Source organism: Nannospalax galili, unplaced genomic scaffold (genome assembly GCF_000622305.1).
Source record: "Nannospalax galili isolate Female #2095 unplaced genomic scaffold, S.galili_v1.0 scaffold219, whole genome shotgun sequence".
NCBI classification, from domain to species: domain Eukaryota; kingdom Metazoa; phylum Chordata; class Mammalia; order Rodentia; family Spalacidae; genus Nannospalax; species Nannospalax galili.
The window spans coordinates 926,023-940,487 of NW_008342641.1; the positions used below are offsets into that span (position 1 = coordinate 926,023).

Below are 14,465 nucleotides of genomic sequence, written 5' to 3' on the forward strand. Positions count from 1 at the left end.
ACACCTTATTCCCAGCACTTGGGAGGCAGAGGCAGGCGGATCTCTGAGTTCAAGGCCAGCCTGGTCTACATAGTGAGTTCCAGGACGGCTAGGGCCATAGGGAGTCCTTGTCTCAAAAAGATCAGGAGGAAAAAAAAAAAAAGGTAGAGCCAACTTGAATGTGTACTTCCCAATGAAGCTGGAGAAACCACTGTGAACAAAATATGGGTGTGTGGCCGATGAAAAGGTTGGAATGATGATCAGGATGAGGACACTGTACAACACACCACAGTGAAAGACACATGGGTCCAGAGGCAGTTCCACTGACACAGGGTAAGAACAGACAGCTCATCTGCACTGGCTGAGGGGACAAGAAAGATCCATTGACACAGTTCTGGGATACAGACAGTTCTAATAGATAGCTACAGGAACCAGTAGTGTCCTCTGAGTTTGGGGCCACTCTTAAAACTTAATTTAAGGGTCAGTGTATTTGTTCAGGTGATTATGATGTTGGTGTGATAATAAATACCACACTATATTACTAATATTATCCACTGGATGTATTAATACCAAGTCTTGTTTATTATTCCACTATATTCTGTCTTCCAAATGAGACAAGTGCTTATAGAGTAACACTGAATGATAAACTGAAAGATGTAAACATTAAGTCTCTTCAGAAAAAAGAACTACAGGCCTGTCCTTCAAAAGACGAAATGAGAAAACTAAAGTATCCTCAACTATTCTGGAATTAATTTAAACCCTAAGCTGGAGAGGACCGTAACCACTGACTTTAGTACCAGAAGATTCTTCTTTTGAGGTAAGCTAAACATACCAGACACTAACAACATAATGACATCACTGTCAAGTTCTTTTATGAGATTACTTGATAATTACTTAATTTAATGCTTGGCACTTCAATGAAATTAGTAACTTGCAAGGACATGCATATACCTAAAATGTAAATAAGAAATATAAAATTGGGTGGCTCTTTGGCTAACGCAAACTATCATATTTTGATAATTAGTTCAGTAAACCTGATATTCTGCTGCATAATTATCAATGTTAAAGACACACTATCAATAGAAGAAAACTGATAAATTCTCAAAAATTCCCTGTTCACCATCCCAGCTCTTAGGTCTACTCTAATATCACACAGCTCTGTGAACCTTCTAGATCTATGAGTACTGCTAGATCTGATTTCCCCAACCCCAGAAATTCCAGTCCACTCTCCCAGCTCCCAGGCCTGAAAAATTTTGTAATTCTACAAAATTAAACATATTTTCCTAATAAAATATATTCTGAATGATCTGCTTCAAATAATGAAAGCAACAATTATTTTAAAATTTACCTTTATTAAACTTTTCCATCAAATCTAGATAGAGTAAATTCTTAATAGTGTGGCCTGAGTTCATATTGAAATAGCAAACAGAACTACAAAGGAACTTTATAAGCACAAGGGGCAATATGAAAAAACAGGTCTGGAACAAATAATCTGTTATGGATAAGCCAAGAAATGAATAGTTCAATTTTAAGAGATGCCTGTAAATAAGAAGAAGGAATGAGGGTAGGTAGAGCCCATTGCCTAAATCCCTAGTAGGTAATACTGGAGTATTCTTAACTTATTATTAATTCTGAACTGCTTTCAAAATGAAAATAAGAGTTTTAATAGCATTCAGAGAAGGAATGAAATCACAACAACTATAAACAATGGTAAGAGAAGGAGAGGACTAAGAAAACCAATTACAATGGAAAACCAAGCTTTATTCTCAGCTTTCTAGAAGGTAAAGAGAAAAAAAAAAAGAAATACGATATTAAAGAACAATCAACAACACTGAATTACATGAAGCAGATCAGGTTATCATAAATGTTATTTCATGGAATAAAGAAAAGCACTTCACGATATAACATACTTTATAACTAACAGTGACATAGCTAAAGCATAGTTTTGAGATAGACTAGGAAGTGGTCCACCCTCCCCAAAGCTGATAGAGCATTTTGCTTACTTTGCTTTCCTTATTTGTGAGCAGTATATGGGTTTTTTTCTGTTTATTTTTACTTTTCTTGGACATGGGTTGTTTTTGCTGCTGATTTACTAAAGCTGCCTCAGTCTAAAAGAGTGGGGACTAATGTAGTGCATGACTGGCCCCTCCACTGACAGTTTCTGCCATCCTAGATTAAAGGTAGGCAGTCACACTGGGCCTGTGAAACTGGGCTCTAGGTTAGAGGGTATGCTGGTTTGAATGAGGAATATTTCCCATCAGTTCCAAGTATTTCAATACTTTGCTCTCAGTTGATGGCACTGTTTGCAGAGATTCAGGAGGTGTGACTTTGCTGGAAGAAGCATGTCACTTGAAGCGAGCTTTGAGAGTATATACCCTTGGTCACACCAAGTTTGTTGCTCTCTGTTTCCTGTCCTTGAAGATGCAAACTCTCAGCTCTTTGCTCCATCTTCCTCCTGCCACAACTCCCCGACCATGATGGATTCATCCCTCTGCAATCAAAAGCCAAAAGAACTCTTCCTTTTATAAGTTTCCTTGTTCTTGGTATTTATCACAGCAACAGAAAAATAACTGCTACAGTGGGTATGAGGCCAGAAGGAGCCCCACCATCACTTCTGCAGCTGAAGCAGCACTACTGGACCTGCTGTCTCTGTGGCTCCCTCTCTGACCACCGTGACTTCTGCAGCTGCCACAGCATGTTTCCCGTTGCCACTCTGGCTGCTGGCATCGCTGTTGATGCTGCTGCTGTCACATCATCTCAGCCCCAGCAGCTGCTCTTCTACAACTGCCGTATCTACTACCACCAGCTTCCTTTCTGACTTGCCAGGGATTCTCTTACAGTTGCCTACCATAGCAATGGGAACACCTCCCACAACACATCAGACAACTGCTGATGGATTCAGTATGCAGACTGTTGTCAAGTACAAAAAGTGGTGCTACATACAAATAGCTATCAGGATAGGAGTAGAAATTCTCCAGTCAACAGATGACTCCAGGCCTCTGCTGGCCTGGCCCTTTCCCCTACATAAGCATCAATCCTCATGTCCTCAGAGTCAGTCTGGGAACTACGGCCTCCTGTGTGCTGCATGGTAAGTTCCCAATAAAGCCTCTGTATGATGGTTTTGCTCTGCCTTTTCATTACGTGAATCTTGAAATGAGCAGAGGAGCCCTCAGCTCCACTTAGAGCACTAGGAGCTGATAACAGTGACAGCTGGCAGCACTAGCAGCTGCTACTGCTCAGAGCGGGGATCACTATGAACTGTTAATATGGAGAGCAGCTAACACTAAGACCTGAGAGCTCTTCATGCTAAAGGGAGCTTCACTTTTGGTTTTCATGATTTCTGCTGAACTGAGCAAAGGATCCCTCAACTACATTGGTAACAGTTTTAGCAAAAGAAATTATATGGCAATCTCTGTGCTGTTATCAATAATATATATGATAAAACAGGTTTCACTTCTTTGAAAGTTATTCTACAACTTAAAACTGCTAAACATAACATTCTAGGAATCTGAACACACACAGTAAATACTACTGTATTTTACAAACTATAAATCTTTGTAGGGAAGCTACTTAATATTACTCAGTGACAACAAAAATTCAACAGAAAACCCTGCCCCTGCTATACTAATAATAAGAAAACCAAGAGGATATGTCCCCAGCAAAACCAACTAGTCCTACAGAAGTGTGCTACAATGAGAATCAACCTGAGGAACCCCAGCATGCAGAATTTATAAGAACAATCATAAACGTGATAAAAGAACTTAAGGAAAACACAAACAAACAAGTCAAAGAACTCAAAGAGGACAGGCATAAACTTGTGAGGAAAGCTCAAGATCATAAAAATATATGGCTTAATGAAATAACAAAAACAATTCAGGACTTGAAAAGTTAACTTAAAAAAGAGAAATACTGAAGAGAAACCAAACCAAAATGAACATGGAATTGAAAAACTCAAAATGCTAATTGGAAACAACAGCAGAAAGCCTCACAAGCAGAATGAGTGAAACAGAAAACAGAATATCAAAACTGGACAACAAACTTGAAGATCTGGACTCCTTAAGCAAAGACTAGTTAGATTTAAAAACACAGGAAAGGAATATGTAGGAAATGTGGGACAACAGGAAAAGACGAAATTTATACATTATAAAAATACAAGGAGAAGAATCTCAGGCCAGTGGTATTGACCAGATCTTCAACAGCATCATTGAAGGACACTAACGGAAGGCATAGCTAGACAAACTCAAGAAGCACATAGAACACCAATTAGACATGACCAGAACAGAAACTCCCCACAGTACATCATAGTAAAACCATTAAACGTACCTCTGTACAGTTATCAGGAGGTTCTGAAAGTTGCTAGAGAAAAACAAGTTACATATAAAGGAAAACCCATCAGAATTACAGCTGACTTTTCAATGCAAACTATGAAAGCCAGAAGAGCCTGGGCCAAAGTATTCCCAGTTCTAAACGACCATGGATGCCATCCCTGAACACTTTATCCAGCAAAACTATCTTAATAGAAGGGGAAAGGAAAATTTTTCATGAAATGAATATGCTGAAAGAATTCATGTCTACCAAACCAGCCCTTCAAAGAACACTCAAAGCAATATAAAGAACCAAAGACAGGAATGAGTGTACCCAAGAAGCCACAGAAAGAAAACAAAGAAAGGTATAATAACAGAAACACAAAATAGGGCCACAAAGGAGCTAAAATGACAGTATTCAATAGACATTGATTCAATAATAACACTAAATATCAATGGCCTCAACTCCCCTGTCAAAAGAACTCCAGGACTATAAGACACGATTAACCTCAACTCAGTAATAGTAGGTGACTTTAATACCTTTAATAGAAAGGCCAACTAAACGAAGAATAAACAGACACCTGAATTAAATGGCATCTTACATGAAATAGACCTAACAGATATCTACAGAGTATTCCACCCAAGCACCAAAGAATATACTTTCTGCTACACAGCTCATGCAAGTTTCTCTAAAATTAACCACATTCTGGCACACACAACAAATCTTAAGAAATACAAAAGAACTGAAATAATTTCATGCATTCTATCAGATCACAGTGCAATAAAGCTTATAATCAACAGCAAAAGAAGCTCTAGTAGTTATATGAACTCATATAATTATATGAACTCATATAACAACACACTCCTGAATGAAGAATGGGTCAAAGAAGAAGTTAAGAAAGAAATAAAAATATTCCTGGAACATGCTGGAGAGATGGTTCAGCAGTTAAAAGCACTGGTTGTTCTGGCAGAAGACCCAAGTTCAAATCCCCACACCCACATGGTGGCTAGCAACTGTCCATAACTCTAGTTCCAGGGGATTCTACCCCCTCTTCTGACCTCTGTGGGCATTGGACAACATGGTAGCCCTTACACACATGCAGGCATAATACTCATACACATTAAAAAAAATTCCTGGAATTAAATGAAAATGAGACTATAACAAAACAAAACCTCTCACACTTTAAAAGCAGTCCTAAGAGGAAAGTTTACAGCTCTTAGTGCTACATTAAAAAATCAGAAAGAGCACATGTAAATGACTTAACAGAATATTTCAAGACTCTGGAAAGGCAAGAACAAACCAACCCAAAACTTACTGGATGAGAAGAAATAACAAAAATCAGAGCAGAAATTAATGAAATAGAAACAAAGAAAAATTTTTTAAAAAGCCAATCAATCTAAAAGCTGGTTCATTGAAAAGTTAAACAAGATAGACAAACCCTTATCCCTGTTAATCAAAAGAAAGAAAGAGTAAATCCAAATTAACAAAAACATAGACATAAGGGGAAACATCACAACAGCCATCAAAAAAACATCCAGAACATTATAAGGGAAGACTTTAAAATCTATACTCCATTAAAATTGAAAATCTAAAGAAAAATAGATGAATTTCTAAAATCATGGGAACCACCAAAGTTAAACCAAGAAGAGTTCAACAGCTTAAACAGACCCATTACAAATAAAGAAATTGAAAAGGTAATACAAAACCTCCCAACTGAAAAAGCCCAAACCCAGATGGATTCACAGTAAAAATGTACCAGACATTCAAAGAAGATCCACAATAAATACTGCTAAAATTATTCAAAAAGAAAAGAACAGAGGGAGAACTCCAAAACTCCTTCTATAAAGCAAGTATCGCCTGAATACCCAAACCACAACAAAAAAGAAAACTAGAGGCCCATGTCCTTAATGAACACAGATGCAAAGATACACAATGAAAAACTTGTGAATGCATTCAGACACACATCAAAAAGAACATCCACCATGATCTAGTTAACTTATTCCAGAGATGCATGAATGATTCAATATACAGAAGTCATTAAATGTAATAAAATATATAAATGGACTTAAAGACAAAAATCACGTTTATGTCAATAGACACAGAAAAGGCCTTTAATAAAATCAAACGTATTCATGTTAAAAGTCCTAGAAAGAATTGGTCTGGAGGGAACATACCTCAACATAATTAAAGCTATATACAACAAACCCACAGCCAACATCATCCTAAATGGAGTAAAAACTGGAAGCATTCCTATTACAATCAGGAACCAGACAGGGCTGTCCACTATCTCCACTCCTTTTCAATATAGTGCTTAAAACTCTTGCAAGAGCAGTAAGACAAGGGAAGGAAATTAAAGGAGTACCATTTGGAAAAGAAGAGGTCAAATTATCCCTATTTGAAGATTATATGTTATTATACATAAGAAATCCCCAAAATTCCACTAGAAAACTGTTAGAAATGATTAATACTTTCAGTAATGTGGCAGGTTACAAAACTGACTTATAAAATCAGTAGTCTTTCTATATACTAATAACAAGCAATCAGAAAAAGCATTCAAGGAAACCTTCCCATTCACAACAGCCTCAAAAAATATTTAGGAATAAACTTAATCAAATACATTAAAGATCTCTACATTAAAATCTAAATTTTTAAAGAAAGAGACAGATGACACTAGGGGATGCAAAGACCTACCATGCTCATGAATTGGTAGAATTAACATGGTAAAAATGACCATCTTACCAAAAGCAAGCTATAGATTCAATACAATGCCAGTCAAAATACCCACAACATTCTTCACAGAGCTAGAAAAAAATTGTCCTAAAATTCATATGGAATTACAAAAGACCCCAGATAGCCAAAGCAATCCTGGGCAGAAAGAATAATGCTGGGGGGGGGGGGGAAGCCAGGGGGATTACTATACCAGACCTCATATTATATTACAGAGCTATATTCATAAAACAGCACGGTACTGGCACAAAAACAGACACATAGATCAACAGAACACAACAGAAGATCCAAACATTAGTACATGCAATTTCAGCTGCCTTATATTTGATAAAGGTGCCAAGAACACTGAATGGAGGAAAGACAGCATCTTCAACAAATGGTGCTGGCAACACTCCATCTCCACATATAGAAGAATGAAATTGGACCCTTACCCTCCACCATACACAAAAGTCAACTCCAAATGGATCAAAGACCTTAATATAAAACCTGAAACTCTGAAGCTGCTAGAAGAAAACATAGGCAGTACCCTCCAAGATATAGGTGTAGGAAAGGAGTTTCTAAATCGAACATCAGCTGCTCGAGGCATTAAGGTAAACAATCAATAAGTGGGACCTTATTAAGCTACAAAGCTTCCACATAGCAAAAGAAACCAAGGAAGTGACGAGTAAACACACTGGTGGGAGAAAACCTTTACCAGCCACTCATCCAATAGAGGATTACTATCCAGAATATATGAAGATCTCAAAAAACAAAGAAACAAGAAAATAAATGAACCAATAAAAAAGATGGACTATAGCCCTGAACAGAGAGTTCTCAAATAAAGAAATAAAAATGGCTAAGACACACCTTAAAAAGTACTTAGCATCATTAGTAATTACAAGAAATGCAGATAAACACCACTCTAAGGTTCCATCTTACCCCAGTCAGACTGGCTAAGATCAAGAAAACGAAAAACATCAAATGCTGGTGAGGATGAAGGGGAACAATCATTCACTGCTGGTGGGAACAGAAACTTGTATAACCACTATGGAAAGCAGTATGGCGGACTAAAAAAACTAAAATTGAATCCACCATATGATCCATTTATACCACTCCTTGGAAAATACACAAAGAACTCATCCTATTGTAGAGACACCTGTACATCCATGTTTGTTGTTGCTTTTTTCACAATAGCTAAGAGATGGAAATAACCTAAATGTCCTTCAACTGACAAATGGATAATGAAAATGTGGTACATTTACACAATGGAATTATACTCGGCAATAAGAAAAGATTTCAGGTAAATGGATGGAACTAAAGAGTATTATACACAGATCTCCCTGATTTGCAGATCATAGCACCAGTACCTTAAATGTGAGTATATATCCTGATGTTAACAGCAGAAGCCAGGTAAATGGAAACAAGGACATAAAAGAAAAGAAAGAACCTGAAAAGGGGGCACAGTAGGGAACAGATGTTGCAGGGGGGGGGTGGACAAAGCAGGAGTGTTTAGCTGGGAGGGGAAAAGGGAGGCGCATACAGGGGATGAGGGTGAGGGAGGGAGGAACTCAAGAGGAGGCGTGGTGGGAGGTGGGTGCTATTGGGGGGAGGGAGGAGACAATGGAGACCCTCGGACTGGGAGGAAGGAGGGAGGTCGGATTGAGGGGGTGAGAGTAGAGATGAATGGATCTTGGGGGCTAGGAAAGCAAGAGGGCAATGTGTTGCCTCTAAAACCCCCTGAGAAATGCACACACAGTGTCTGAATGTTAATGAATATGTATACCTGGGGGGCTGTATGGCAAGGAACATAGTGCCAGACAGGAGAGACTTCCCTTTGAATAGTTGGTCAGAGTGGTCCAAGAGCCTCCCAAAATAACACAGGCTATTGGCAGAGCTCTTGGTTATCTCCCAGAAGATAAGACCATACTGCTGAAGACAGGACATCCTTCAGACACAGGACTTGGAGTTATGGTGCAGGAACTGACCTGGAAGCCTTCTATCTGAAGTTTAGCTCTCATAGTTGTAGAAGAGACTATGCAAGCTGCTAAAGGAGAAAATCAATCAATCATACAATCCAGCCCTAAAGCCTAACAACCATAATGCCCAGCACAGCAAACTACCTCTATTGGTGCAGCAGCAGCAATGTTATCTGGGAAACACGTATACCATACAACACTCATCAAAGAAGCTTCTTTTTGCAACAGATGGAGGCTACTGCAGAATCCCAAAACTGGTCACAGAGAATGTATGTCTGAGAGATGCCCAGTCCTAGGTGACATATCTATAGGGGAACCTCTACACCTAAAGTTTATGATATCTGAATGGGGTGGGGAGTAGAGAGAAAACCAGTGCATCCGTCAACTCTTACCAGTGAAGCTTCCTTATACAACAGAGTGTGATGCACACAAAAGGCCACAACTCATTATTTTAAAGAATAAGAGACTGTAGAGTGTGTGTCCCTGGATAGGACTCCCATATCAAACCTCTCCCACCCAAAGCTCAGGACCACTGTGGAAGAGAAGGTGGAAAGATTGTAAGAGCCACAGTTGATTCATGAACACAGGGAAAGCAGAGGCTTTCCGGCCACTGGAAGCTTGCACATGTAAACTTGTGGCAACAGTGGCATCAACCACAGGTGCCAAGGATCTGAATGTAACTGACTGTGACCAGTAATAATCAGATACATAGAGATTAGAGATGCATGTGCCAACATCTAAGTGTTAGTAGCAAAAACAATGACTCTTTCTGTAGGAAACAGTATATTTTAAAATGAAATGGAGATCTTTTTTAAAGGTTAAAAACTCATTCAATTTTACATCTTACATCTCACGCCTGTAGTCCCAGCACTTGGGAGGCAGAGACAGGCAGATCTCTGCAGATCCCCTGGAGCTGGAGTTACACAAAGCCAGACATCTGTGCTGGGAACCAAACTCAGGTCCTCTGAATGAGCAGTAGATGCTCTTAATTGTTGAATCATTTCTCCAGTCCCAGGATTTTCAAATGTCTCTCTGGATTTGCTCCTTAGCACAACCAAAACAACAATTATTAATTTTTAAATTATTTTTTAAAATTTATTTAGTTTATGTTTATGAGTGTTATGCCTGCATGTGTGTAGGTACACTGGTGTCTTACAGTGCCCATTGAGGACAGAAGAAGGTGTCAGACCCTCTGGAACCAGAGTTACAAAAGGATGTTAGCTGCCATGGGGGTGCTGGGATTTGAATCTGGGCCCTCTGGAAGAGATCCACTGATCCACCCCTCCAGTCCCAAAATCAGCTTTCTTGAGAAATGTTTCACCAAAGTTAGCCTCTGAAAAGCTTTTACTAGTTTGAGTAACTTTGGGAGACTATGTCTTAAAAAATAACAAAGAAAGAAAGAAAAGGGGGAAGAAGGAGGGAGGAGGAGAAGGAAAGAAAAGAGAAAGACAGGGAGAAGAAGGGACCACACCGAGAAGGGTGTTGCAACTCATGAATAGGATGCCTGCCTAGTATGTGTCGGTTCCTGGTTTTGATCTCCAGGCCTGAAGAAAGAAATTTAAAAAAATAATAAAGACCTGTTTCTCTCAAATATTTGTACTCATCTGTTTAATTTTGCATCACCATGGTAGGCACTGATGCTCACAGTCAAGATGCTGCTGTGAAAATATAAGTTCTGATATGATTACTATCCAAACTAGAGGACACTGAACAAAACAGACTACCCTCCACAATGTGAGTTGCTTTCAACCAATCAATTAGACATTAAGTAAAAACCTGTGCTCCCTGGAAGAAGAAGCAATTCTACCACCATCCTGTCTTATAATTTGCACTATAACATCAACTCTTAGTTTGTAATTCTGCTAGCCTCCTGGTACATTCACACTTCCTAGCCCAAAACCGTGTGAACTACTGAATTAAGTGGCTCTCAGCAAATAAAAGAAAGAGATTGTCATATATGAAAGTCAATATATTTTAACAGTATACATTAATCTTATCAACTTGATTGGATTGAGAAATAAGTAAGCACATTTTTAGGTATTTCTATAAGGGATTTTCAGAGATTAAATAATAAAGAAGACTCACCCTGAAAGTGAGTGGAGCCATTACATACTCTGGGGACCCAGATGGAACAAAACGGAATAAAGGACCAAGTGAGTTACCACAGGCATTCTCTTGCTGCCTGACCACTACAAAATGCTGATCTGGTCTACTCTACCACACCCTCCTTGCCATAATGGACTGAAACTTCTCAAACTCTGAGCCAAAATGAACCATTCCTCCCCAGAAACAAGATGGAGATGCCAGGAATGTGTAGTATCTGCCAAGGAAAGCTGAAGCATAGAGCACAGCCAGCCAAAAAGAGAAGCCCATGGGTTTCAAATGGCAAGGATACAGAGGCAAGGTTGCCCAAGTCCTTTAGGGCCCAGATCATACCACCATGTGCCACAGATGCCAGAAATGGAGCTGTAAGATTTAAAGTTAACCTTACCGGCTTTGGTCTGTCTTTAGTCTGATCCCACCTTTCTAGGTCTCCATTCCTCTCTTTTGGAATGACAGCATTTACTCTATGCCAGTGTATACTGGAAGTATATAATTTTCTTTTAAATTTTTACAGGGGTTCACAGCAGATAGTTTTGATTCAGTCTCAAAGGAGACTTTCAACCTGGAGTTCTAAATAATACTGGTACTAAGACTATAGGAACTCTTTAAGATGAACTAAGTGCATTTTGCAATATAAGATGGACTGAAACCATTGGAGGCAAGGATGGAATGCTAAGATTAAGTATGAAATTCAGGGGCTGGAGAGATGGTTCAGTAGTTAAGAGTACTAGCTGCTCTTGCAGAGCTGGACCCAGGTTCAGTTCACAGAACCCACATGGTGGCTGACAACTGTCCATAACTCTAGTTCCAGGGAAATCTGACGCCCTTTTCTGATCTACGCAGGCATTACATGACATGGCTCACTTACATAACTGCAAGACATACAATCATACACACAAAAAATAAAAATAATAAATAATAAATATTTTTTAGTATGAAATGCCCCCATTCTCACTGAATGGAATTTATAGTCTAGGGAGAATAGACACATTGTGTGGTAATAATATATTGATTGCACAAACACATACAGATTTTATATATATATAATATGTACATTTTTATGTAATGTGTAATTCACTAGCTACATGTAAAAGATAGGACTACACCAATACAAAAATGCAAATTTTAAGAACTGAACTAGAATAATCCCAGTTATTGTAGACAACTGAAACCATGTAAAAATTTAATAAATAAAAGCAAAATATAGGAAGACAGTGAATAATATGTACTATTCTATAACTTTGACATTATTTTAGGCATTTTAGTGAATAACTATTATACTCTACTTCTTTAGAAAACAAATACTGGGCTCTAAGCATGTTATAATAATGAAAGATCAACTACAGTAATTTCAAAATAATATTCCACATAACAGCCCTGATATTATTAATGAATATTACAAAAAAAATTAAACAATTTTAAGGATCTACAGCCTAAAACAAATGTATTGTTTGATATTCTTGTCACAATACAACCTGCTCCAATTCTTGTATTTTTGCATCCTTGACTTGTAGAATTTCTAGAACTTTTCTGTCTTTGGCTTCTGATTTTTGTTTTTCTCTAGAAATAAAAAATATAGAGGTTTATTAGTCTTAACTGCTAGGTATTGTTGTTTATTTGTATCAAGCACTGAGCATCAAACCCAAGAGCTCACGAATGCTAGGCAAATACTCTATAACTATCCCCGGCCCATAGATAATCCTTTATATGTTCATATCCTTATAATGAACATGATTTGAAAACAAAGAGAATTAAATGCTCTTGTGTCAACAATTTTTTCAGAATTAATTAGAAACCATATGGCGAGTATCTGCAGTTTACCACTGCTGACAACTATGACAACTTCACACTCATGAAACAATTTAGTTTCTAGATTTCGATAAAATCCACATGCAAAACACAATTTAATCTTGACTGAAATGACCATAAAATCATTTATGTAATATATAGGTAAACATATTATTAATACACTGACCTGCTGGCAAAATGTGCCCACTGGTACAATAGCAGCATGAAGGTTATGGGTGTAACCAACCACTTTTAAATTATACGAGGCCTGCTCCACAACAGATTTCATGCTTGGTACTGTAAACCTGCTCAAAACTCATGACTAGAGAGATCGTAGGGCCTGGTGGGAACCTACTCATTATTTTGCTAAATGGTTATGTTATCAAGCTGCATTCTAAACATGTATGTTTGTATCTATAGATTTATGCTCCTCTAAACTTTGGTAAGAGAAACTTCTTTTTGCATTGAGCAGTGGTTATTGCAGAGATTCCTAACTGGTCAAAGTGATGAATATAAATGAGTGCTCAGCTATAGATTAGTCATCTATATCAAACTCCCACCAGCCAAGGCTCAGGGAGCTGTGAGGAAGAGGAAGTAGAAAGAACGTAAGAGCCAGCTAGACTATGGGGAGGAGAGCTGTGAAATTCTGACTTTTATAGACATGACTCTGCATGCATCAACTCACAGCAGCTATGGTACCAAAACAAGACCCGCACAAGATCAAGCCAGTCAAAATTCCAGGATGCATCAGTGAGGGGATCTCAAGGTCCTACTCTTATCAAAAGGAGCTTGGGCATTTGATAGCTACTGAGGGAAGATGGGTAGCTTTCCTTCGGGGATGTGGCCACTGGTAGTTGCTCATGCACCAGTGAGTGGTCATACACCCATGTTTACATGGGCAATACTACCTGGAATCAAGGTATTATAAATAACAAAAAATTAAAATAAAAAGAGGACATGAACCTTGGGCCTGTTAGCAACACACTCTGTTCCAAAGGCCAAAAATATCAAAAGTATTTGGGAGCTTGTATCTAATCCTTAAAAGATTTTATGGTTACCTCTTCAGAGGGGGGAATGTTGGAGGGGAGGGAGTGGGCATGGATTTGATCCAAACACCTTATACGCATGCATGAAATTCTTACAGTTTCTGTAAAAATTAAAAAAAAAAGAGGACATGAAAATGGGAGGGAGAGCGATGGGCTGGGGAATTAGTAGGAGGTAGTGGTAGATGGATATGCTCAGTATACATTGTATAAATGTACACAGCTTTCAAAGAATATTCTATAAAAGAATGTGTTCGGGGAGTTTTTCATACCTGTATATTTAGAAAGCACCTATACTCCAGCAGTGAACTTTATCAGAGAAAATGTATCAAATGGGTCAAGCCTTAATTCAGTGCTTTGTGTTTAGTCATATTATACAGTATGTTATAATTTTTCTGGTAAAATTAATTTTTAAAAAAAGTATTTAAGGTAAAATTCACAGAAGAAGAATGTTAGACATTTACTAACAATTTATTCTAGGTGCAGAAATTCCAAAATGCTGGCATTTGTTTATGTGCTTTCTAGTCTATGGGAATATTACCAACTACATAGTAGTTGTGAAACT

At 38.2% G+C, this 14,465-nt stretch overlaps 1 protein-coding gene across 7 annotated transcripts in view; it reads right to left on the reverse strand.

Annotated features, from left to right (window-relative positions):
- Nucleotides 1–14,465, reverse strand: part of Cntln (centlein) — a 327,688-nt gene that overhangs the window by 239,619 nt on the left and 73,604 nt on the right. For 6 of the 7 annotated variants that reach the window (XM_029566247.1, XM_008838744.3, XM_008838743.3 and 3 more), the window contains exon 3: nt 12,545–12,629. The exons of the other annotated variant lie outside the window; for it this stretch is intronic. In XM_029566247.1, coding sequence (XP_029422107.1) covers nt 12,545–12,629 — 85 coding nt within the window. The remainder of the gene's footprint in view (nt 1–12,544; nt 12,630–14,465) is intronic. 7 annotated transcript variants of the gene reach the window in all.